The sequence below is a fragment of the Ascaphus truei genome, chromosome 13 (assembly GCF_040206685.1).
Source record: "Ascaphus truei isolate aAscTru1 chromosome 13, aAscTru1.hap1, whole genome shotgun sequence".
In the NCBI taxonomy this organism is placed as follows: Eukaryota; Metazoa; Chordata; class Amphibia; order Anura; family Ascaphidae; genus Ascaphus; species Ascaphus truei.
In genome coordinates, this window is record NC_134495.1 from 19,977,250 (window position 1) to 20,000,071 (window position 22,822).

Consider the following 22,822-nt stretch of genomic DNA (forward strand, 5'->3'; position numbering starts at 1 on the left):
TCTGTGTTGACATTATTTATACAGATGTATTTTGTGGGAGTGAGCGAGCGATTTGTGGGGGGGGGGTTACATGTAGAAGATTAACTGTATCAAGTTGTTAAATAGTAATGTGTTTCTGGACCTTTTATTGTAGAAAACGTTCTGTGGAGGACGTGAGGAAGTTGATTTATTTATAAAATGTTTTACCAGGAAGTAATACATTGAGATTTACCTCTCGTTTTTAAGTATGTCCTGGGCATAGAGTTAAGACAAAGAATACATGGTTATATAAGTGAACAGGGTATACATTATATACAAGATATTGCATGCACAGTAAGAGATAATATGTTATAGGCGTATGTAACAGTTACAGACCAGATTAAAATGTGAGACCGCTTTAGTTTTGAAAGAACTTAAACTTGTGGTGGATGCGAGAGTCTCTGGTAGGTTGTTCCAGTTTTGGGGTGCATGGTAAGAGGAGGAGCGGCCGGATACTTTGCTGAACCTTGGGACCATGAACAGTCTTTTGGAGTCAGATCTCAGAGGATAAGTGCTGCGTGTGGTAGGGGTGAGGAGCTTGTTCAGCTAGGTGGGTAGCTTGCCCAGAAAGTATTTGAAGGCAAGACAGGAAATATGAACTTTGCGCCTAGTCTCAAGTGATGACCAATCTAGTTCTATGAGCATTTCGCAGTGATGTGTGTTGTAGTTGCATTAGGGAACAAAACAGCATATTGAATTGTAGAGGGTGTCAAGTTTGCTAAGGTGGGTTTGGGGTGCCGAGCCGTATACTATGTCCCCATAGTGGATAATTGCCATTAGCATCTGCTGGGCGATACGCTTTCTGACCAGCAGACTTAGGCTGCACTTATAGTGCCAGCGACGCGACGTTGCGGCAAAACAAATGCATTGCCGCCGTCACGTGCGGTTATAGTAAGGACGGAGCGACAGGTTGGTCGCGATCGCTGGAAGTCATCTCTTTGATTTTCCAGCGGCCGTCGGCGGCACTATAAGGGTAGCCTTAGGGAGGTTTTGTTCCTGTAAAGTACACCTAGTTTGGCATAGGTTTTGGATGTCAGGGTATCAATGTGCATCCCGAATGTTAAATGGGAATCAAACTGTATGCCCACATTTAAAACTAGTAACAGGGGTTAGGGTGGTGTTAGCGTTGGTTCTGATTTGGAGCTCAGTTATTGGAAGCTTTAAAAATTTAGCCTTGGTCCCAAATAGCATTGTCACAGGCTTGTCAGTGTTTAAAAACAGCAGTTTGTTTTGGGAAATCAAATTTTCAAGTCTCAAAGTCAGACTGTAGTATGTGTTGAAGGTCGGAGAGGCTATGGCTGTGTGCATATAAGATTGTGTCATCTGCATACATGTGTATTAAAGCTCCCTTACAAGCTGTAGGAAGATCATTGATGGACACTGAGAAGAGTAAGGGCCCCAGAACAGAGCCTTGCGGGACGCCACAGGTGATATCCAAGGGGTTGGAGGTAGAGCCTGAGAGACACATGTTGGGATCTACCTGGTAGGTAGGAATGAAACCAGTTTAAAGCATGTTTCCCTATTCCAGAGCCCTGGAGTTTAAGCAAGATAACATGCTCAACAGTATCAAAAGCCTTTGTCAAATCTAGGAATATTGCACCAGTGAGTTGTCCCCGTTCCATTCCACACTGGATTTCATTGCAAACTTAGCACAAGTATGTTTACACAAAGGTAGGTGGGTGGGTGGGGGGGGGGGGGTATTTCGTGGAATAGCCATCCAGCAGAGGTGGTAGGGGGCTAATGCAATAAGGTGTGTGTCTGTCTCTAAGACATGTGGCGCTCAAGGGGTTAACAAGTGAGCGAGCGAAGGGAAACCGGAGAATAGGTATGTGATACTGTACAAAATAACTACAGAAGTATATAATATAGGTACGGGGGCGAGTGAACACACACACACAAACACACACACTGTACAAATCTGTGAACCTGAAAAGTGACCAGCTAAAAACATGGCAATTCTGGATGGGTGGGGGGTGGGGGGTGGGGGTGCTGCTCATCGCAGAGCTGTATACAAAGGGAGCACAAAACTGCTATCCAAAAATATATTTTTACATACTATACTAAATGTTACTTTTACGTCTGAAGCACTTATTCCCATGATTTGTTATTTATATGATTATCACGTGTATTACTGCTGTGAAGGGCTATTTACATGAATGGCGCTATACAAAAAGACACACACACAATAATAAATATATATATATACACACGTATATGATCAAGGCATTTTTAGTGCAACAGATAAGCAAAAAAATGATGTCAGATAAACAATTTTCCCATCTGCTGTAAAACCGCACACCCTATTCCTTTCTCTTGCGTATTTAGGATAGTCTTGTCTATCATGTTTGAATGCCCTTTCTGTATTACCCTCTACCACCTCTGCCGGAAGGCCATTCCACACCCCCACCACCATTTCTGTGTAGAAGGTCTTCCTCACCTTTCCTCCCGCCCGCCCGCTTCAGAATATGGACCTCTTGTTCTATCACTTCTCTGGAGACGAGTTTCCCTCCCCCCTCCCTCCTGCTCCTTGTTGAATCCCTTGCTGTGTTTGATACTTTTTGAATCCTGTCCCCTCGCCCCTTCCCATCTGTACATTTAAAATGGTGTGTGGTCTCCTCTCTTTGCACCACCTCTAGTTGAGGGATGAGAGGGTGTTTCCAGAACTAAACAGTGAGGTCTCTCCACTGATCCGTAAGCTGGCATTGCCACCTCATGCTGCTTAGTTCATGTGGCTCTGTAGATTCTCGACAGGAAAACCTCAGAGTTTGGACGATATTACAGCAAATAAAAACACCGCTTGTGAGCACATTCACATGTCTCAGGTCTGCAACCCTGCCTCTCCCCATTATCTCCCAGCATGCAGTGCTTCCACTGCAGCAAGGGATTCTGGGAAATGACATACAAATGAGCACTCTGTTAGTCTTAACTTCTTACCCACTTTAACATGGACCCCTATAAACTTATGCCTGCCGCATTATACAGCTTTTTCAGTACAGCCTGAGTTAAAGAAGTGTAGAGCCAGCAAACCTCCTCACAGATAGCTGTTTCAGTCTTTTGGGCCTTATCAGTGCGAGGTTGATTGGTGCCTTTGCGATGTGAAGCGGATACCTGGGTATAACCAGACACTAACAAAGTTATTGTGGGTTAAAAAAAACAAGTGATGGTTACAAAACTTCCACGTGTGTTGTAAGAGTTTCACGGCCTTGTATCTGAATCACTCCACCTGGTTTCCCAACAGGATGCTGTGTATTGTACAACAGCTGTAAACAGCTGTTCTGCACAACCAGAGGGGGCTATTTATCTCACACGCCAATGAAGTCCAATCCCACCTAGCATGGTGAGCCGGTGCAATACTGGGCCAGGACCACTCCCCGCAAACAGCCCTAATATCGAGAGGGGCCCCCGCCACAGGTTTGGGCTTCCAAGGAGCAAGTTCAAAGTATTCAAGGTTACAAATAAAACACATCTTTGAGGCATGTGTGTTAAGCTTTGCCATTCCTATCTTAAGAAGGCAGAAGCGAACAGGGAAGCGAGTTGATTGGGGGGGGGAGAGGGTGGTGGTGGTAAGTCAACTAGAGTCCAGAAACCACGGTCACAGTGCAGCCGAAAAGACGTTGGGGCCGAAGGAAGAGATGAGATGCTGCGGTTAGATTAGTGAACTCGGAAGGGAGGGGAGTTGGGGACCGTAAGAACCACCTTCACCACAGATCAGAAACACTCTGCGGAGCGCAGCGAGGCGCTGAGAACCTTCCATCGGGGAAGTTGATTTGAAGGTGGGATATTGTCCTCTGTTCTACATCCAGTGAAGACGCTTCCCCGCTCTGCAGATTATTTTTTTTGTCCCAGTTTATTTGAATGGTGCTGGCTCTTCTCCAGCACGGGGAAGCGGTTCGGATTTATATTGAACGAGGACCACAGTGGTAGAAATATTACCTCTCTCCTCTAGGGTTGCCAGGTGGCTTCTCCAAAAATACTGGACACAATGGTGAAAGGTACACACACACACACACACCACTTCTCCATGCTGTTTCCTCCTCTCCTTGGCCCAACCCCCAGGCTCCTGACACCTCCTCCTGATTGGCTGCATTACCCAGCAGCAGCCAATCAGGATGGCTGCCAGCCCCCTAGCATCAGACCTGCTCAGGGAAATTCCGCGCCCCTCCCCCCCAAGCCAATCAGTTCACTATATCCAGAGAGGTGATACCGGTCACTATGTCCAGTATTACCTCTCATTTCTTACTGGACAGTGTGTCCAAATACAGGACCGGTTAAATACTGGACACCTGGCAACCCTAGCGCCCCTGCAAATAATCCCACCTCTGCCTTATCCCGTGCACTTTACTGATTAGGTGAGAGGAATGAACACACCGGATTACCTTATAAACAGGTTGGGTAAAGAGTGGCATTCCTCCTCCCTGTGTATTGTAAAAGAAAACCTTTTTGAACACGAAATAATGTCATGTTTTTTTTAAAGGCGTCTATCGCTACGTTTCAACACGAAGATCTCTCTGTGTCATCAGCTGCAGTTGTTCCTGTGTCGGACTGAACGTTTACATGAGTGGGAACTATGCGGGGTGGTTATTCTGTGCTCTCGGTTACAAGATATGACTGACGGGAACACGCCCAAAGATAATGAGGGATCCTTAACGTGCAAAGCGAGGTCAGATTCTAGAACAGATCCGTGAGAAGATATTAGGGCCAGTGTTCGCTAAGCAGTCTTCTGCCATAGGACAGCTGCAGGAGGTGGGAGACCCGGGGAAGGCCATTGATTTGTGTTCCAGGGACAGAAGACTGCTTAGTGAAAACTATCTGGAGAGGACTCCGACTCTGCCGCCGTAATGTGCCGGTCCTACAGCCCGGTGTTTCCCAACTCCAGTCCTCGTAGAACCCCCAACAGTGCAGGTTTTAAGGATACCCCAGCTTCAGCACAGCTGGTTCGGTCAAAATGATTGAGCCACCCGTGCTAATGTGAGGATATCCTTAAAACCTGGACTGTTCGAGGGTCCTTGAGGGCTGAAGTTGGGAACCAGTGCTATAGCCCAGGGGTGCTCAACTCCAGTCCTCAAGCCGCCCCCCCAAAAGGTCAGGTTTTTAGGATATCCCTGCTTCAGCACAGGTGGCTCAATCAGTCCCTGCTTCAGCACAGGTGGCTCAATCAGTCCCTGCTTCAGCAAAGGTGGCTCAATCAGAGGCCTCTAATTGAGCCACCTGTGCTGAAGCAGAGATATCCTGAAAACCTGACCTGTTGGGGGAGGGGGCTTTAGGAATGGAGTTGAGCACCCCTGCTGTAGCCCATGGAGTCTGTCTCTCTCAGCACAGGTGACCCATTCAGTCCCTGCTTCAGTACAGGTGGTGCAGTCTTCGACTGAGCCTCAGATTGAGCCACCTGTGCTGAAGCAGAGATATCCTGAAAACCTGACCTGTTGGGGGAGGGGGCTTTAGGAATGGAGTTGAGCACCCCTGCTGTAGCCCATGGAGTCTGTCTCTCTCAGCACAGGTGACCCATTCAGTCCCTGCTTCAGTACAGGTGGTGCAGTCTTCGACTGAGCCTCAGATTGAGCCACCTGTGCTGAAGCAGGGATATCCTTAAAACCTGACTTGTGGGTAGCTCTTGAGATCTGGAGATGGACACCCACACACCCACACACACCCCCACTCTGGCACTGAAAGGGTTAACCGGCAGGCCTTGCCCCAGACAAGCTGCAGCGCTCAGAAACGGCACCTCGCTCGTAACCAAGGAGACGGCTGTCAATATTTGAGTCGTGCGGTTGCATGAAGTGTACAGAAAAGGCATCCTCCCTGCACCGGGCAGGAGGGGAAGGGGTTAAAAAATAATAATCATTCCAACCCGCAGGGGAGGGAAGGCGTTCGCAAATCATATCTGGGGTCGTGGTCAGGCGGCAGTATAAGGCAGGGATGAGTATGACCACGTTATCCTATCGGCATCAAGGTTCCTTGGATTTGACACAAAAATTTTGGCCGAGGGTTTTCTTAAATATGGCCGCCACCGGGATTTGATAACCGCCGCTGTGTAACGTGACCATTTTGTTTTCCGGGCGCTTATATGACTTTTATTAAAAGTGTAAAAAAAAAAAACAACAACAAAAATTATAGTGCAGGGGTGTTCAACTCCAGTCCTCAAGCCTCCCCAACAGGTCAGGTTTTTGGGATATCTCAGCTTCAGTCACTGAGTCACCTGTGCTGAAGCAGGGACTGAATGAGCTACCTATGTTGATGCAGGGACTGATTCAGCCACCTGTGCTGAAGCAGGCACTGAGTCACCTGTGCTGAAGCAGGGACTGATTGAGCCACCCGTGCTGAAGCAGGCACATCCTGAAATCCTGACCTGTTGAGGAGGGGGGGGGGGGGGGCTTGAGGACTGGAGTTGAGCACCCCTGATTTACAGAATCAGGACGAGACACTTCTAACACCCTGCAGTAACCTGTCCCGCCCCTGCCCTGCGACCAAATAAACCAAGAGTGAAGGGTTTAACGAGACAGAGACGAGACAGAGACGTGCTGCAGCAGAAGTGATCCTTGGCCTGCTACCTTCAGCCTGCAAATAGTGTTATTATAGGGAAGCGCACGGTCCTGTGTGTTCCTCTTCTGATGGCCTTGCTACCTGGCCACATATTAACCCCCTAACCGGCTGCAGAGGTCAGCGTCTGCGCAATTTGTGTGTCCCCCTCCCCCCCCCCCCCGAACCGAAATCAGCGAGATTTGGGGTTTCTGGACCAATAAAAATGAAACTTTCTTGGAAACATGCTGACAGGCAGCAAGAAAGACAGAAGAGTCCGCAACCCCTGCAGTGCCACCGTGGACATTAATGCATTGTAGAGCATTAGAGGGGTTCAAAAGGGAACATTAACAAGGTTGTCATACGCCTTCTTTTTATTCTCACACCCTGAGTTCCACTGCTCTTTATTCTCACACCCACAGTACCACTGCTTTTTATTTTAATTCACTTACACCTTTTGACAGTTTTATGTCACCAAACCTTAAACCAGCAGTCTGCGCCGAGCGCCATTTTTGTGCGATCAGTGACACTATTGAGTTCTAGGGTAACCATATTTGTCCCGGCAAAAACTGGGACAAATGTCACGCATGCGCAGTCTGCACTCACCGACTGCGCATGCGCCATTGTTGAGCGCCGACTGCGCATGCGCGATCGGCATTTGCCGGCTGTTTGTGCGCATGCGCGACCAGCGGGATAGAAAACCAGGACACCGCGCCAGAAGTTCGGGACAGAGGCCTAAAAAAAAACAGGACATCTGGTCACCCGAACTATAGCAGGCGCTGAAGTTAAAAATCGCTGAGGCTGCCGCCATGTCAGGGGGCCGCACAGTGACAGCTGACCGGTGTGAGGGATAAATCTCACATTCTAACACCGACGCGGAGTCCGTCTCGCGGATTTTTACCGTTAGAATCTCGCTGGGGAAAAAAAAACTTTTTTCAGCAAAATACAGTTTTTGGGCTTCAGAACCCCCAAATCTCACCAGCTCAGCACTCCGGGGATGGGAACGTTTACAAATGTACCTACCCCGTTTATTAAATTCCAGTTAGCACCTCGTTCCTAATTCACAAAATGAATGCTACAGGGACCCCCATTCTGCAGGGATTAGTTAGAACAGAGGTGCGCAAAATGGGGGGGCGTGAGATGTTCCAGGGGGGGCACGGTGGTTACCAAGGCCCCGCTCTCTTCCACAAAGAATTGAAATTAAATGCCGGGGGGGGGCGCGCAAGGCCTCTGTAACTCACTTGCCTGGGCTTCCAGTGACGCGTCGTGATGGCAACACGATGTCAAATGATGATGTGGGGGGGGTCACGTGACGTCACATGACCACGTAGCGTCTTTTGACGCCAGAGCCCAGGTAAGGGTGCAAGCAGGGGGGCGCAGGGGGAAAGGTTTGTGCACCCCTGTGTTACAAACGTTTTATTCAATGCGTTTTTTCTCCAGCGCAGAGAATCACGGGATGATTTCTCAAAGAAGTGCGGGTTTCATTAAAGAAAACGCCATTTGTACAGTATTACAAAAAATAATAAGGGGGTCTCTGTGTCAAGAAAGAGTTCTGCGCTGGGGTAAAAAAGTAAACATTTTCGGAGGGTCTGAAACGCAACATATATTATGTGTATTTTTACCGTTGCAGAATTTGGCGCACGCCGCCCTAGTATTCTGCGATGAAACACCCCCTTCCCACTTACGCCACCTTTAATGTGACGGAGAAACCCGGCAAAACGCATATTTCTCAATACGTAGAACTGCGCCACTATGCAAATGTGACCCCGTCCGACTCCTCCCACGGGCGCCATGTATCATCTCGCCGCAAGCAGACACACAAATGGCGCAGTGAAGATGAAAACGTAGACGCAACCGGGGGCGCGGGTTTATTTCAGCGCGAGTTGTGACGAGATAACGATTTCACGCCAGCATTCTGCCTGTGATACGTAGAGACCAAAGTGTGTCGAAAGCTAATACCTTCTCTGCAGAATGGTATCTTTTTTTCCTAATCCCAACCACCTTTGCTATATAGGTAGAGCAATTTTTTTAGGGCTCAAAAAATAAATAAACTCCATATTGACATAATAAAGTTATTAGGAATGAATAGGAGTGTAGAAATGCCGTCTCTGCAGCCTTTCAATGTTTTAAAGGTGGATTATTAGTTTAAAAAGAAATGCATTTTCTTTTGTTTAGGGTGCCAACACCTGGGTGTTTTTCCCCCCTACAAAAACACCACTGTGTTTCTCAGCCAGGGTGTCATGTCACCCAAGGGTGCCTCACACAAGCCTCAACGGTGCCCTGTGAAAAAAACGAAGTACGATGTGATTTTTGTGTAGGAACCCAAATGCCGCCATATTCTGTGCCCGGCAGGCAGCGAGGAAATGTATTGCAGAGGAAATAAAAAATGTGCATTATATTTAAAATAGTAGAAAAACAGAATTTTACAACGATGTTTACTAGCAAACAGTCATTGAGAAAACACGGTCATTGTACAGTCATAAAATACTTATTATACAGTCATAAAATACTTATTTTTCCCCCTTTCTACCCAGTTTTATTGGAACTGAAATAAGTGTGAGAATTGATCAAATAATGGGTTACCCCAGAAATTGTATCGTCTCAATAGGGGCGCTCTGTAGCCGGAATATCCCTGCTTCAGCACAGGTGGCTCAATCATTCTCTGCTTCAGCACAGGTGGCTCAATCAGTCCCTGCTTCACCTAAGATGGCTCAAGGAGTCCCTGCTTTGGCACAGGTATGTATGTATGTATGTATGTATGTATGTATGTATGTATGTATGTATGTCTTTATTTATTTAGCACCATTAGTGTACATAGTGCTTCACAGCTGTAATACACGTGACAATCATATAAATAACAAATAACAGATCATGGGAATAAGTGCTTCAGACATAAAAGTAACATTGTGGAAGAGGAGTCCCTGCTCCGAAGAGCTTACAATCTAATTGGCTCAATAAGTCTCTGCTTCGGCACAGATGGCTCAATCAGTCCCTGCTTCAGCACAAGTGCTGAAGCTGGGATATCCTGAAAACCTGACCTGTTGGAGGGGCTTAAGGACTGGAGTTGAGCGCCCCTGGCCTACAGGTCTGTAACTGTATTTGCATTGGCTCACAACGAACACCGACTTTTTTTATTACTAAGCATGCACGCGCTCGCAGGGTTAAAAAATAATAATACGTTAGTTGCCCTCAAGCTGCAAGTTTTTTAACTTGTAAATTCCTGCCCAGTCACATAGTTTGCTCACATCGTGTTTAATTATCATCAGCTTCTTTTCGGGTGCAGCAGGAGAGCAGGTCTGTCTCTCTCTCTGTGTCTCTCTGTCTGTCTCTGTCTGTCTCTCTATCTCTCTCTGTGTCTCTGTCTCGTTGTCTCTCTATCTCTGTGTCTCTCTGTGTCTCTCTGTCTCGTTGTCTCTCTCTGTGTCTCTCTATCTCTCTCTCTCTGTGTCTCTGTCTCGTTGTCTCCCTCGCTGTCTCTCTCTGTCTTTCTGTTTCTCTCGCTATCTCTCTTGCTGTCTCTCGCTGTCTCTCTCGGGAAACCACGAGCCTGCGGTCTGTCCCCCTTCCTCGTTTATTAAGCCCTCTGCACCCTGTCGCATTTCCTGTGCCCTGCAGGTAGCGTAAGGGGACGCGTGCGCCTCGGGGAGCTCCTAGAGGGACCAGACCGACCTCAACTATTTGGATGCTCACTCCCCCCCCTCCCTAGCTGGACTACTCCTTTAGCGACGGCCTTGCGCGGGCGGCCTTGCAGGGTAAGAGATGCTACGTGTTGCTCGTCTTGGTAATGTGGCAGAGGAGAGGTCTGGAGGTAATGCCGCAGCCTTTGTAGTGGGTGCAGGTTGACTCTTGGGCTACGTCAATGTGGACCGCGTTTATGAAGCGGCGCTGGGGGCCGCGTGGGGGTCTTACAGAATAGCACTACTTAGTAAACATGGCCCCTTTTTTCATCTCTCTATGTATCGGGCCCCCAAAAAAATTAGAGTGTCAGCTCTTCGGGGCACGGATGTGCCTGGATAGCGCTGTGTACAACGCTACATACACGGTTAGCGCTATGTATTACAAAGAAGCAACATTTGCTTCAATATTGCGTTATGCCCCAAAACAGGTTTTCTAATAGAAAAAAACAACACAGGGGGAAGGAAATTAACCCCATTCTTAGTTGTCTCTGCCCCCCTCTTAACTCATTGAGTGCTGGAGGGGTTAACCCATTGCGACCCGTTCTCCGCAGGGAAAGGGGAAGGGAAAAGCCTGCGCTGGGCTTTCAGTTTGATTTTTTTTCACCACGATGTGAAATGCATTTGAGGCGGCAGACGGCAAGAGGGGACAGGAGAGTGCGCAACCCCCTGCAGTGCCGCCGGGGCACCAACTTGATTTTCACGCCGAGAGTACCACAACTTTTAATTATTTTCAGACTCACAACTAAAACCTTTTTATTACTTTTTTTTTTTTTTTAAAAAGGGGGATTTAAAAATAAATAAATCTATATTTACAGTTAAATGTCACCAAGCCTGAAAGCAGCCGTCCGTGCTGAGCGCCATTTTTTTTTTTTTTTTTTAAACGTGCTAACTTATTGCCCTTTTCAACACGGTTTTTATTTTTAAAATCCGACGCTCTGTTCGCCAGATAGACGCGTGTGAAATATTATTGTGAGTGATCGGGACGTCAAAATGGAGCTCTCCCCGGAGCCCAGCGCCGTCTAAAAGGTTACCGTGGCAACCTCACAAGCGAGAGAGGCCAGGACTGGCACAATAATTATTTTTAACTAAACATTTATTTTTATTTTGAAATAAAAAGCAGGACGGGCTCAGGGCCGAGATCCTAACCTGCGGCTTTAATTGCTGATATTTGAATGGATGCCTGCAACCTCAAACAGGGGTCTCAATTCCAGTCCTCAAGACCCCACCAACAGGTCAGGTTTTCAGGCTATCCCTGCTGCAGCAGAAGTGGCTCAATCAGTGGCTCAGTCAAAGCTGTGCTGAAGCTGGGATATCCTGAGAACCTGACCTGTTGGGAGGGGGGGGGGGGGTTGAAGACAGGAGTTGAGGACCCCTGACCAAAAACCTATACGCATGGATCGGCTGATTTATCAGGCCTGGGAGGTACAGTGATTGTATTGTATTGTATGTCTTTATTTATATAGCGCCAAAAGTGTACTCAGCGCTTCACAAAGAATACAGCACGGGGAATTATAATAATACAATAAGCGCAGCAAAGTCAGACAATAGGAAAGGAAATTCCTGCCCCGAAGAGCTTACAATCTAAGTGCTATGTTGTTGGGAGAGTTACAGAGACAGCAGGTGAGGGAATAAGTGCTGTAGATGGCAGGGCTTGGTCACAGTGGGTGGTAGCAGTGACTGTGGGTGTGGGACAGTAGCCAGAGGTTATTGGGATGCTTGATATTGTGGGACAAGTTTTAAGGTTAGTCAGGATTAAATCAGAAGGTTAACACCATTTGTATGGGAGGAGGTGGCAGGGAGGCGTGGGAGGAGGCGGCAGGGAGGCGTGGGAGGAGGCGGCAGGGAGGCGTGGAAGGAGGCGGCAGGGAGGCGTGGGAGGAGGTGGCAGGGAGGCGTGGGAGGAGGTGGCAGGGAGGCGTGGGAGGAGGTGGCAGGGAGGCGTGGGAGGAGGTGGCAGGGAGGCGTGGGAGGAGGTGGCAGGGAGGCGTGGGAGAAGGTGGCAGAGAGGCGTGGGAGGAGGTGGCAGGGAGGCGTGGGAGGAGGTGGCAGGGAGGCGTGGGAGGAGGTGGCAGGGAGGCGTGGGAGGAGGCGGCAGGGAGGCGTGGGAGGAGGCGGCAGGGAGGCGTGGGAGGAGGTGGCAGGGAGGCGTGGGAGGAGGTGGCAGGGAGGCGTGGGAGGAGGTGGCAGGGAAGCGTGGGAGGAGGTGGCAGGGAGGCGTGGGAGAAGGTGGCAGAGAGGCGTGGGAGGAGGTGGCAGGGAGGCGTGGGAGGAGGTGGCAGGGAGGCGTGGGAGGAGGCGGCAGGGAGGCGTGGGAGGAGGTGGCAGGGAAGCGTGGGAGGAGGTGGCAGGGAGGCGTGGGAGGAGGTGGCAGGGAGGCGTGGGAGAAGGTGGCAGAGAGGCGTGGGAGGAGGTGGCAGGGAGGCGTGGGAGGAGGTGGCAGGGAGGCGTGGGAGAAGGTGGCAGGGAGGCGTGGGAGGAGGTGGCAGGGAGGCGTGGGAGGAGGCGGCAGGGAGGCGTGGGAGGAGGCGGCAGGGAGGCGTGGGAGGAGGCGGCAGGGAGGCGTGGGAGGAGGCGGCAGGGAGGCGTGGAAGGAGGCGGCAGGGAGGCGTGGGAGGAGGTGGCAGGGAGGCGTGGGAGGAGGTGGCAGGGAGGCGTGGGAGGAGGTGGCAGGGAGGCGTGGGAGGAGGTGGCAGGGAGGCGTGGGAGGAGGTGGCAGGGAGGCGTGGGAGGAGGTGGCAGGGAGGCGTGGGAGAAGGTGGCAGAGAGGCGTGGGAGGAGGCGGCAGGGAGGCGTGGGAGGAGGCGGCAGGGAGGCGTGGGAGGAGGCGGCAGGGAGGCGTGGGAGGAGGTGGCAGGGAGGCGTGGGAGGAGGTGGCAGGGAGGCGTGGGAGGAGGTGGCAGGGAGGCGTGGGAGGAGGTGGCAGGGAGGCGTGGGAGGAGGTGGCAGGGAGGCGTGGGAGGAGGTGGCAGGGAGGCGTGGGAGGAGGTGGCAGGGAGGCGTGGGAAGAGGTGGCAGGGAGGCGTGGGAGGAGGTGGCAGGGAGGCGTGGGAGGAGGTGGCAGGGAAGCGTGGGAGGAGGTGGCAGGGAGGCGTGGGAGGAGGTGGCAGGGAAGCGTGGGAGGAGGTGGCAGGGAGGCGTGGGAGGAGGTGGCGGCAGGGAGGCGTGGGTCTGGTTTGTCACATGTATTTCCCATCTCAGACCAGGGACAGGCTTTCGGGCTTAGAAAGTATGTATGTATGTATATCTTTATTTATGTAGCGCCATCCAGGCACACCGCGGGTCACAGCAGTAATACACGTGACATAATAATATAATATAATGGGAATAAGCACGTCAGACATGAAAGTAACAGTAGGAAAAGGAGTGCCTGCCCCGAAGAGCTTACAATCTAATTGGTAAGTAGGGAGAATGTACTCAGACCATAGGTGGGTGTTCTGGTAAGTGCGTCTGCAGGGGGCCACGGTCAGTGCGTATGAGATGTATCAGCCACGGTGCTATTCATATAATTCGTTAAGCAATTGTGTTTTAAGATGAGTCTTAAAGGTGGATAGAGCGGGTGCTAGTCGGGTATTGAGGGGAAGGGCATTCCAGAGGTGAGGTGCAGTCAGTGAGAGGTTTAAGGCGGGAGAGGGCTTTAGATACAAAGGGGGAGAGAGAAGACATCCTTGAGAAGAACGTAAGAATCGGGATGGTGCATAGCGAGAAATTAGGGCTGAGATGTAAGGAGGGGCAGAAGAATGTAAAGCTTTAAAAGTGAGGAGGAGAATTGTGTGTAATACAGGATTTAATAGGAAGCCAGGAGAGGGATTTCAGCAGGGGAGACGCTGAGACAGATTTAGGAAAGAGTAGAGTGATTCTGGCAGCAGCGTTTAGGATAGATTGTAGGGGAGACAGGTAAGAGGCAGGAAGGCCGGACAGCAGGAGGTTACAGTAATCAAGACGGGAGAGAATGAGGGCCTGTGTCAGAGTTTTAGCAGTAGAGGGACAGGGGAAAGGGCGTATCTTTGCAATGAAGCGGAGGTAAAAACGACAGGTTTTGCTACATTATGTATGTGAGAGAAGAATTTGAGGGAGTCGAGTGTGACCCCTAGGCAGCGTGCTTGGGCTACTTGGTATATGATCGTAGTTCCAACAGTAATGTAGAAGGGGTAGTAGGGCCAGGTTTGGGAGGAAGTATGAGGAGCTCCGTTTTTTATCCAGGATGATATAGCAGAGAGACATTCAGAAACTTTGGTCTGTACAGCAGGTGTAAGGTCGGGGGTTGAGAAGTAAATTTGTGTGTCATCAGCATAGAGGTGATATTTGAACCCAATAGATGTGATAAGGTCACCTAGAGAGAGTGTGAAAAGAGAAGGGGTCCCAGGACAGAGCCCTGTGGTACCCCCACAGAGAGATTGATAGAGGAGAAGGAGGTGTTAGCAAAACAGACACTGAAAGTATGATGGGAGAGGTCAGAGGAGATCCAGGATAGAGCTTTGTTACCAAGAGTATGTAAAACTGTAACACAAATAGTGCGTAATTGAATACATCCCGTTATAATGTTGGCGTCCAATTCCTCCTATTGACACTCCCCGAATTGCGAGCTGATGCAAGACAGGGGGTGATAATAACCTTGATACATTGGTGAAAGGATGAAAAGGTCCCTCCCAAACGCCAATGTGTGCAATGTGAAGAGGCTTCCCTGTGCTGGGGGAAGAGGTACGCTCCATTCAAATCAATGGGACCAATGGTCACCACCACGGGATTTTCACTGCATATTAAATCAGGGCCTTGGCATCATTTAAAAGAAGCAACTCCCCCATTTAGCGTAAAAGTCATTTATACATTCCTCCCTTCGGGCTTTATTTACTTAGCAGTGCTACGCCATACACCCATTATGGGCCATTCATTTGAAGCTTTATGGCTTAACGCTGCTTAGTAGATGGGCCCATAGTGTTTTACTTTGTGACACTGGTATAGAGATATCCAACGTTTAGGGATATATCAGGGGTATGTTTGTGGTCCCCTAGTTGGCTAATGTTTCCCATCAATGCCTTAGAGAGTCTTTGATCTCGGTCTTTTAATCTCCTTGAGAAGTGTTACTGAGAGCACGGTGTATTAATCGACCTTTATCTTCAATGTCACAGGCAAAAAATGGGGTCTCGTTGGATCACTCTCCTACTGCTCCACCTATTTCTCCTTCCAGTGCTTGGCTACAAGCTGCCAGTTCTGGATCCAGCACATTTGACAACTCTAAATGGTGCGCCCTTGGATGACCCAAACAGTTCTCCGCCTGGCAAAGCCACCCAGTGGGAATGGGTGACACTGGACAATCTGGAGCAGGGATCCCCCAGATTGGTGCGCATGAAGCGGGAAGATACAAGCATGTCTGTTGATGTCATGCCGGAGGTTAGCAGCGCAACCATTAGTGATACACTTATGGAGGCAACTACTGGAGAGTCCCCATTGGATGGTCCATCTGAGGCCACCTCACATATTATCCCTCTACCTTCCACCACAGAGGAGAGTGTAACATCACTTAGTTCAAGTATTCCACACAGCACACATCTACTGATTGAAGATGAAACCACTCCTATATATGAACATAAACTGCATTCTCAAAGCACCCCAGAAGCCGCTCAACAACTGACCGAGGATGAAACAACACCTCTGTCTCACACTGATTCCAGTAACTCATTGATAGAAGAAGGTACCGAAGGACCACACACAAACAAGTCCACGGGTTCTCCAGAGCTTCTCTCCACTCTGAGTACCAGCAGCTCTCCTGAAGTAACCGTGAACACAACTGAAGGGTTCAAAGAAGTAACAAGTAGCAGTGATGGCAACATCCTCATGACAGTTAACCAATCCACTAACAGCCCAAAGAGTGGCACAAGTCATGTGATGGAAGATGCTACATCTGCTATACCTTCTGAATCTTCCAGTAATCCCCAATCTCCATCCACATTGACTTTAACGGGTTCCACAACTGGGCTTGATGCCCCCACTGGAACCACGCCAGACCCGTCCACAATATCCAACTCTACCATGGCAGTGGCATACATGACAGCATCCATAGAGCATCCGATCCACCTCCAATCCATCATGAATCAGTGCATGCTGGCTATCTTGATCCTGGGCATCTTGTGCGCCATCTTTATTATTTGCACCATTGTACTTGCGGCCAAACTCTCCACATCAAAGAACCACTACAAGCGACAGCAGCAGAACCACACGGAGATGATGTGCATCTCAACTCTCCTGCCCGAGAGCGACCTTTTAGTCGCCAAGAGCAAACTCAAGACTACCGCGTTGAAAACATTTGCTGCCAACGTGGAGGACAGCGATGGTGACAACACCACCCTCAATAGCTTTCTGCCCGATCACTAGGACAACCAACTCTGAGGAACTGTTCATGGAACTTTCCATTTCCACGTACCTGCACCAAAATAACCCAATAGCAGTGACCTGGTTAACAAGTCACATCTGGGAGACTTTCTTTGGTTTATTTTAAGTTGAACGTCAAGTATTTTTTAAATAGTTTTTTTTAATTTGGTTTGTAAATGTTATAATCTGAATCTTGGGAGGGGTTTGATGTCCTGTAGCTCCTTTATATATCTGTGTGACGTCACTGTGTTGGGAGACAGAGGAGGAGAAGGAGGGTGAGAGAGAGAGAGACACTTTCGTGCGTTTGTCTGCACCCGTAACAAACGCATGAAGCTTGTTAATCTCGCCTCTCCCATGTGACACTTAACTTTCAGGAGGTTAACGCCACCTCAGAACCGGCGGACTTATTTGACGTTAAGAGCGGGGGAAAACTATCAGTTATGGGAGCAGCGTTCGCTGCGTCTCATTATAATATTACTCTGTCTCTCTCCTCCCCTAATGCGTCCTATTACCCCCTCCCCAAGATGCTCACGGGCGCAAGTGGAGCAAAAACTGGAGCAAAAGCGCTTTGATACATCGTTGCAAAGAGACGCAGAATGAGCGAGTGACTTGTGGCGCACAGACCAAATCTGGTCCCCGAATGGCCATGCAGTCCCACCCCAGACTTTCTGCTCCCTGCTGATTGCGTCGGAGTGGCTCAGGCAGCTAACTATAAGAGGATAGACAGATATGGAAAATAAGTATAATGGATCGGCCACTGAAAAATGAATGAACGATTATATTTATGCAAAAAGAAATCCATTTGTAATCTAGACCAAGAATCAAAGTAGCATCAAAATAAGTTAGAATTGGCACATCCCGACTCTGCATAGCACAGTGAGTCATAGGGTAGCAATAGCAAAGACCCCATCAAGCAAAGTATACTATAGCAAGATATAAAAGTGTAGGATAATCATCAATTGCTTTGCTACAAATCCTAATAATCATCTTTTGATCAGCAGATATGGTGCAGATGTTATAAACGCGTATCGGATGTTGAAGTATGGAAATGTTAAAGTCTTTAGACTATATACAGTATAGGTGGTCTTCGGTATCCGGCGGTCCGCTCCCCGTCTAACGGCTTATCCGACGCCGCGCACAATGCAGTCCGCCGGACGCATTATCCGACGTCGGAAACGCTTATCCTCCGCGGATTAACATGGACCCGCAATCCGACGGTCCGATATCCGCTGGCGGTTTGCGGGACGGATTCCGGCGGATAAGCGAGGGCCGCCTGTACATACAATAACAGCAGTTCTGGCCCCGATATGATTTTTCCAATCCATTTTTCCTTTGGGAAACTAGCTGAAGAAGAGCATGGTATCATTGGTGATACCGTTGGCTGTGATTTTTGCAGTGAGGTTTTGGGGTCTGCGTAGGGTTGCCAGGAGTCCAGTATTGAACAGGACTATCCTGTATTTGGACACTGTGTCCAGTAAAAAATGAGAGGTAATACTGCACGTGTCATGTGTGTGTATTCCGGTATTACCTCTCTGGACATGTATATGTATACTGGTATTACCTCTCTGGACATGTATGTGTATACCGGTATTACCTCTCTGGACATGTATGTGTATACCGGTATTCCCTCTCTGGACATGTATGTGTATACCGGTATTACCTCTCTGGACATGTATGTGTATACTGGTATTCCCTCTCTGGACATGTGTATACCGGTATTACCTCTCTGGACATGTATGTGTATACCGGTATTACCTCTCTGGACATGTATGTGTATACCGGTATTCCCTCTCTGGACATGTATGTGTATACCGGTATTACCTCTCTGGACATGTATGTGTATACCGGTATTACCTCTCTGGACATAGTGACCTGACCGGCTTGGGACTGCGGGATTTCCCTGAGCGGGGAGAGAGCATGGCTACTTCTAGGGGGCTGGGCAGCTTCCTCCACCCTGATTGGTTGCATTACCCAGGAGGTGTCAGGAGCCTGAGGGTTGGGCCAAGGAGAGGAGGAAACAGCATGGAGGTGTATGTGTGTGTGTGTCACCATTGTGTCTAGTATTTTAGGAGACGCCCCCTAGCAACCCTAGGTCTGGGGGTGTGGAGGGGGGGGGGGTAATACACACTCCTTCAAAGTAGCAGTCCCATGTAGCAACATTGAAGTAACAGAAAAACAGAGTTTGACGACCGATAAAGAACAGATGACTGACCGCGTCTGCTCGTTTCCCTATCTGCTGTAAGCCGCAGACCCTATTTAATTCTTGGCTTTCTTTCGGCTTTAGGATAGACTAAGGCAGAGGTTCTCAACTCCAGTCCACAAGCCCCCTCAAAAGGTCAGGTTTTCAGGATACCCCAGCTTCAGTACAGGTGGCTGAAATCAGTCCCTGCTTCAGCACAGGTGGCTCAATCAGTCCCTGCTTCAGCACAGGTGACTCAGGGGTTCAATCTTCGACTGAGCCTCTGATTGAGCCACCTGTGCTGAAGCTGGGATATCCTGAACACCTGACCTGTCGGGTGGGGGGGGGGGGGGCTGGAGTTGAGCGCCCCTGGCCTAAGGCAAGCCTAGCCAAAGCATGTTTGCATTCCCTTACCGTAAAAGTACTTGTAAAATATACGGCGTTCTGGGGGTTTTCCCTTCCTTTTCAATCATTAGAAATGCTAAAATAAGCACCTGTCACTCAAGCATCCTCCCTGTGACTGCTATGGGGAAAATGGCCGCCAGCTTGATTTCAGTCAAAAGTTTCTGATTTTGGAGGCAGATATCTTCAGGTAGCAAAGGAGAATAAGCACATGGGGGGAAAACAACAGTAACAGGTACCCGGGAAACCACCAATACGTACCAGGGACTGCACCTTGAGGGTGTCCTAAAATGTGAAAAGTGGTGTTGCCAAAGTGAAGGCCATGTCTGCTAAGCAGTCTTCGGCCATAAGACACCTTACAGGACATTGACTTGAATGGACAGTAAGGGATCATCCAGCGCCGCACGGTGTCTAAGAAGACTGCTTAGTAGACATGGTTCTAAGTGTTTTTACAATGCAAAGTATATGTTGGTTGTGTTGGGATCTTTAACTCAAAGTTGCTCTGTAAGCCGAGACCCACAAAGCTCCAGTAAATCCGGGCTACAACGTCCCCTTATAGTTACATAGGTACACACAGTAGTTACATAGTTACATACAGAAGATATATAGTTACACACAGTTACATACCGTAGTTACATAGTTACATACAATGGTTACATACAGTAATTACATAGTTACATACAGTAGGTACATAGTTACATACAGTAGTTACATACAGTAGGTACATAGTTACCTACAGTAGTTACATACAGTAGGTACATAGTTACATACAGTAGTTACATAGTAGATGAGGTTGAAAACAGACATGCGTCCATCAAGTTCAACCTATGCTAAATTTAGGTGACAGATACGTTATCCTATATCCGTACTTACAGTATATAAATCCAGAGGAAGGCAAACAAAAAACCCCAGTGACATATCATCCAATGATATCTCATAAGGGGGAAAATAAATTCCTTCCTGACTCCAAGAATTGGCAATCAGATTACTCCCTGGATGTGAGCCGGAGTGATAATTCTCTGCAATGTGTTGCTGACACCTCTGACAGCTGAAGGGTTAATAATTCCAACATCCCCCCCACCCACCCCCCCACCCCAAACCTCCCTCCTACCTGTTCCTCCTGGTCCCCAATATTCAGACCAAAACTGCCAGGCGTCCCAATCTTTAAATAACAGTGTATTCTTTTTAAACACCCTTTGTGATGTCAATTGCTTTTCATTCAGGTCTTAGCAGGGTGTGAGGTGTAAGCCTTTTCATTAAACAAATGTAAAAAAAAATACTCCCCCCCCCAAAAAAAATGACCCACCCCCCCATTAAACTGTTTTACTTTGTATCATGTGAAAAGAAGGTGTGTTTTTCCATTTCTTTAGGCCTGGGGGAATTAGTGCTCCTCAGCGCTGTCCTTCTTCCCTGTTCGACTAATGTCAGCGTCGTCATTTCTTTCCATACAGAATAAAAGAAAAACGAAAACAAAGGTAGCTGCAGATCGGGGGGTGGGGGGTGGCAAACAGTCTTATCAGCAAAAGACATCAGATTGAGAATGTTAAAAAAAAAAAAATCTTCAACATTTGCTTGTTGTGGAAACATTTAAAGTTTCATTAATAATGAAGGGTGTTTGTACATGCCTGATAAGAAAAACAACCATTAATCACCTATATTTAACCTATTAAAACAGGGGTGGCCAACTCCAGTCCTCAAGGGCCACCAACAGGTCAAGTTCTAAGGATATCCCTGCTTCAGCACAGGTGGCTCAATCAGTGGCTCAGTCTTCCCCTTGATGCACTCTACTCCACTAATATCAAAATAAATACATTTTATTAATATCACATGATGTAAACGGAATAATAACTAAAACCCACTTCTAGCGCTTCCACTAGTCTGTCTCACACCAATTACCATGAATGCCTGATCTGTGATAGCTTCTCACATATGTAGGCAAAGGGTACCTAAATACAGCTAATCATGCATTCCTATGTACGGGCCCATATCTTAATTCACCACTAAAATGCTAATCAATGATGCTAGGATAGTGGTAATTATATTCAACCAGACAGTATATTGTCTGGACAAATTAACACTTATATCCCGGTAACTAAGTGTTAGCTGTAAATAGTGAACACTGGTTACAGAGATACACTGTCTAGTGGACAGTTGCAACCATGTAACCACAATGTAGCTGATGAGGTTATGCAGCAATAACTGCATATACATTCACACAGACCTATGGAAATTGGTATGTTGTTAAATTCCACACCAATTGAGTGTACAGTTTCCTAATCTAGCTAATGGGTTCCTTATAGTGGCCCATATCTTGGTTAGCTGAGGAAATCATATAGCAAGGACAAACAGATGATTACCCAGATAGCCGTCTAATGGGTGAATCCACATCACTGATGACACCCCAAATGGGCTGTTGGTACACATAGGAGGTTGCCTATATCCCCTTATGAATCAGGTAAGGCATAATCAACCCTTGTGATCCTGCTGACCCCAGAATTGTCACCTGATGCAGTGATAGTAAATGCACTCACTCAACACGGATCGATTGCGGGTAAGTCTGCTGTGACAAGAGCTGCACCAGCAGATCTGTGTGCAAAGCCTGCTCTCATCGGCTACCATCAGGGTAAGATTTGGACTGTCTGACTGCAGCTAATGGGTTCCTGAAAACGGCCCATATCAGTTTTAGCTTACTAAATGCGAGACAGACTTGGTGTGCGTGGAAAGTCAGGAACTAACTCCTGAATGCTCTAGCGCATGGCGCATGCGTGACATCACCCGACGCGCGTTTCATTCCTCACGGGAACTTCTTCGGGGGCACCTCTGACCCTGGTTCCCTCAATGCCACCCGTGGTGCCAGGCTCCTTGCCAGTCTGGTGGAATCAATGGAAATGCAAAGAGCGTCCATTGATCTCAGGACGTGAATACTTGAGTCCTTCCCTCCTGTTCAAAATGGTCTTGACACCACAGACATCCCCTTATGGCTTTCATCTCGACTGTATGAGTAGACATAGTGGCACGGTCTGAAAGTCCCAGCTCATAATATGGTGCCCAAGCATATGTTTCAAAACACGCTGTTCAATAAAATGTACACTCTAAAAATATCCTAAATCTGTGGATTATGGGAAATAGAATAAGAAGCTACACGTTATTTCTTACTAGCCATATTCCCCACACTCTATACAATAAACTTAGGGCTGGACTTTTAAAAGTCCCCTCACAACCTTATAGATGATTTAAGTACCCCCCCTGGAGTACCTGTACAGTAACTGGGTAACCCCCCTAACCTGGGGACCCCTTAGAGTTACAGGGATACATTACATCCCTTTGCACAATTTACCTTTCTGGGCTGTGCTGAAGCAGGGACCCCTAGTGGTGAGTCGCGCAAGCGTTTTCAAGGGGAGATATTACCGAGACAATGTGTCTACATGCAGCCAGGATTCCGACATGATTCCCGAGTACATTTTTAGGGTATCCAGCAACTCTTGGCTCTGACTAGATAGACACATTCTGACAACACTTTCTCCTCAAAAAACCCAGTGAGACTGATACCACAGCAGTCCCTGCTCGCTGGCATGCCTGGAAAGGTAAAAACACAAACATTATTTATTGTCGCATAATTACAGGTAATGCTTTTTTACAACAGTTGGGCCCAAGAGCTGACACT

The 22,822-nt window shown here is 48.3% G+C and overlaps 1 protein-coding gene across 1 annotated transcript; it reads left to right on the plus strand.

The window, feature by feature from the left end:
* Nucleotides 1–9,804: 9,804 nt before the first annotated feature.
* SELPLG (selectin P ligand) lies at nt 9,805–20,489 on the plus strand. The gene is made up of 3 exons (XM_075568803.1): nt 9,805–9,828; nt 10,150–10,286; nt 15,338–20,489. The coding sequence occupies exon 3, from the start codon at nt 15,345–15,347 to the stop codon at nt 16,578–16,580; it is 1,236 nt and encodes a 411-aa protein (XP_075424918.1). The 5' UTR covers nt 9,805–9,828; nt 10,150–10,286; nt 15,338–15,344; the 3' UTR covers nt 16,581–20,489.
* Nucleotides 20,490–22,822: the final 2,333 nt, after the last annotated feature.

What these genes read in the sequence shown, in the direction of transcription:
- SELPLG (XM_075568803.1), top strand. Translation starts at nt 15,345, where the DNA reads ATGGGGTCTCGTTGGATCACTCTCCTACTGCTCCACCTATTTCTCCTT.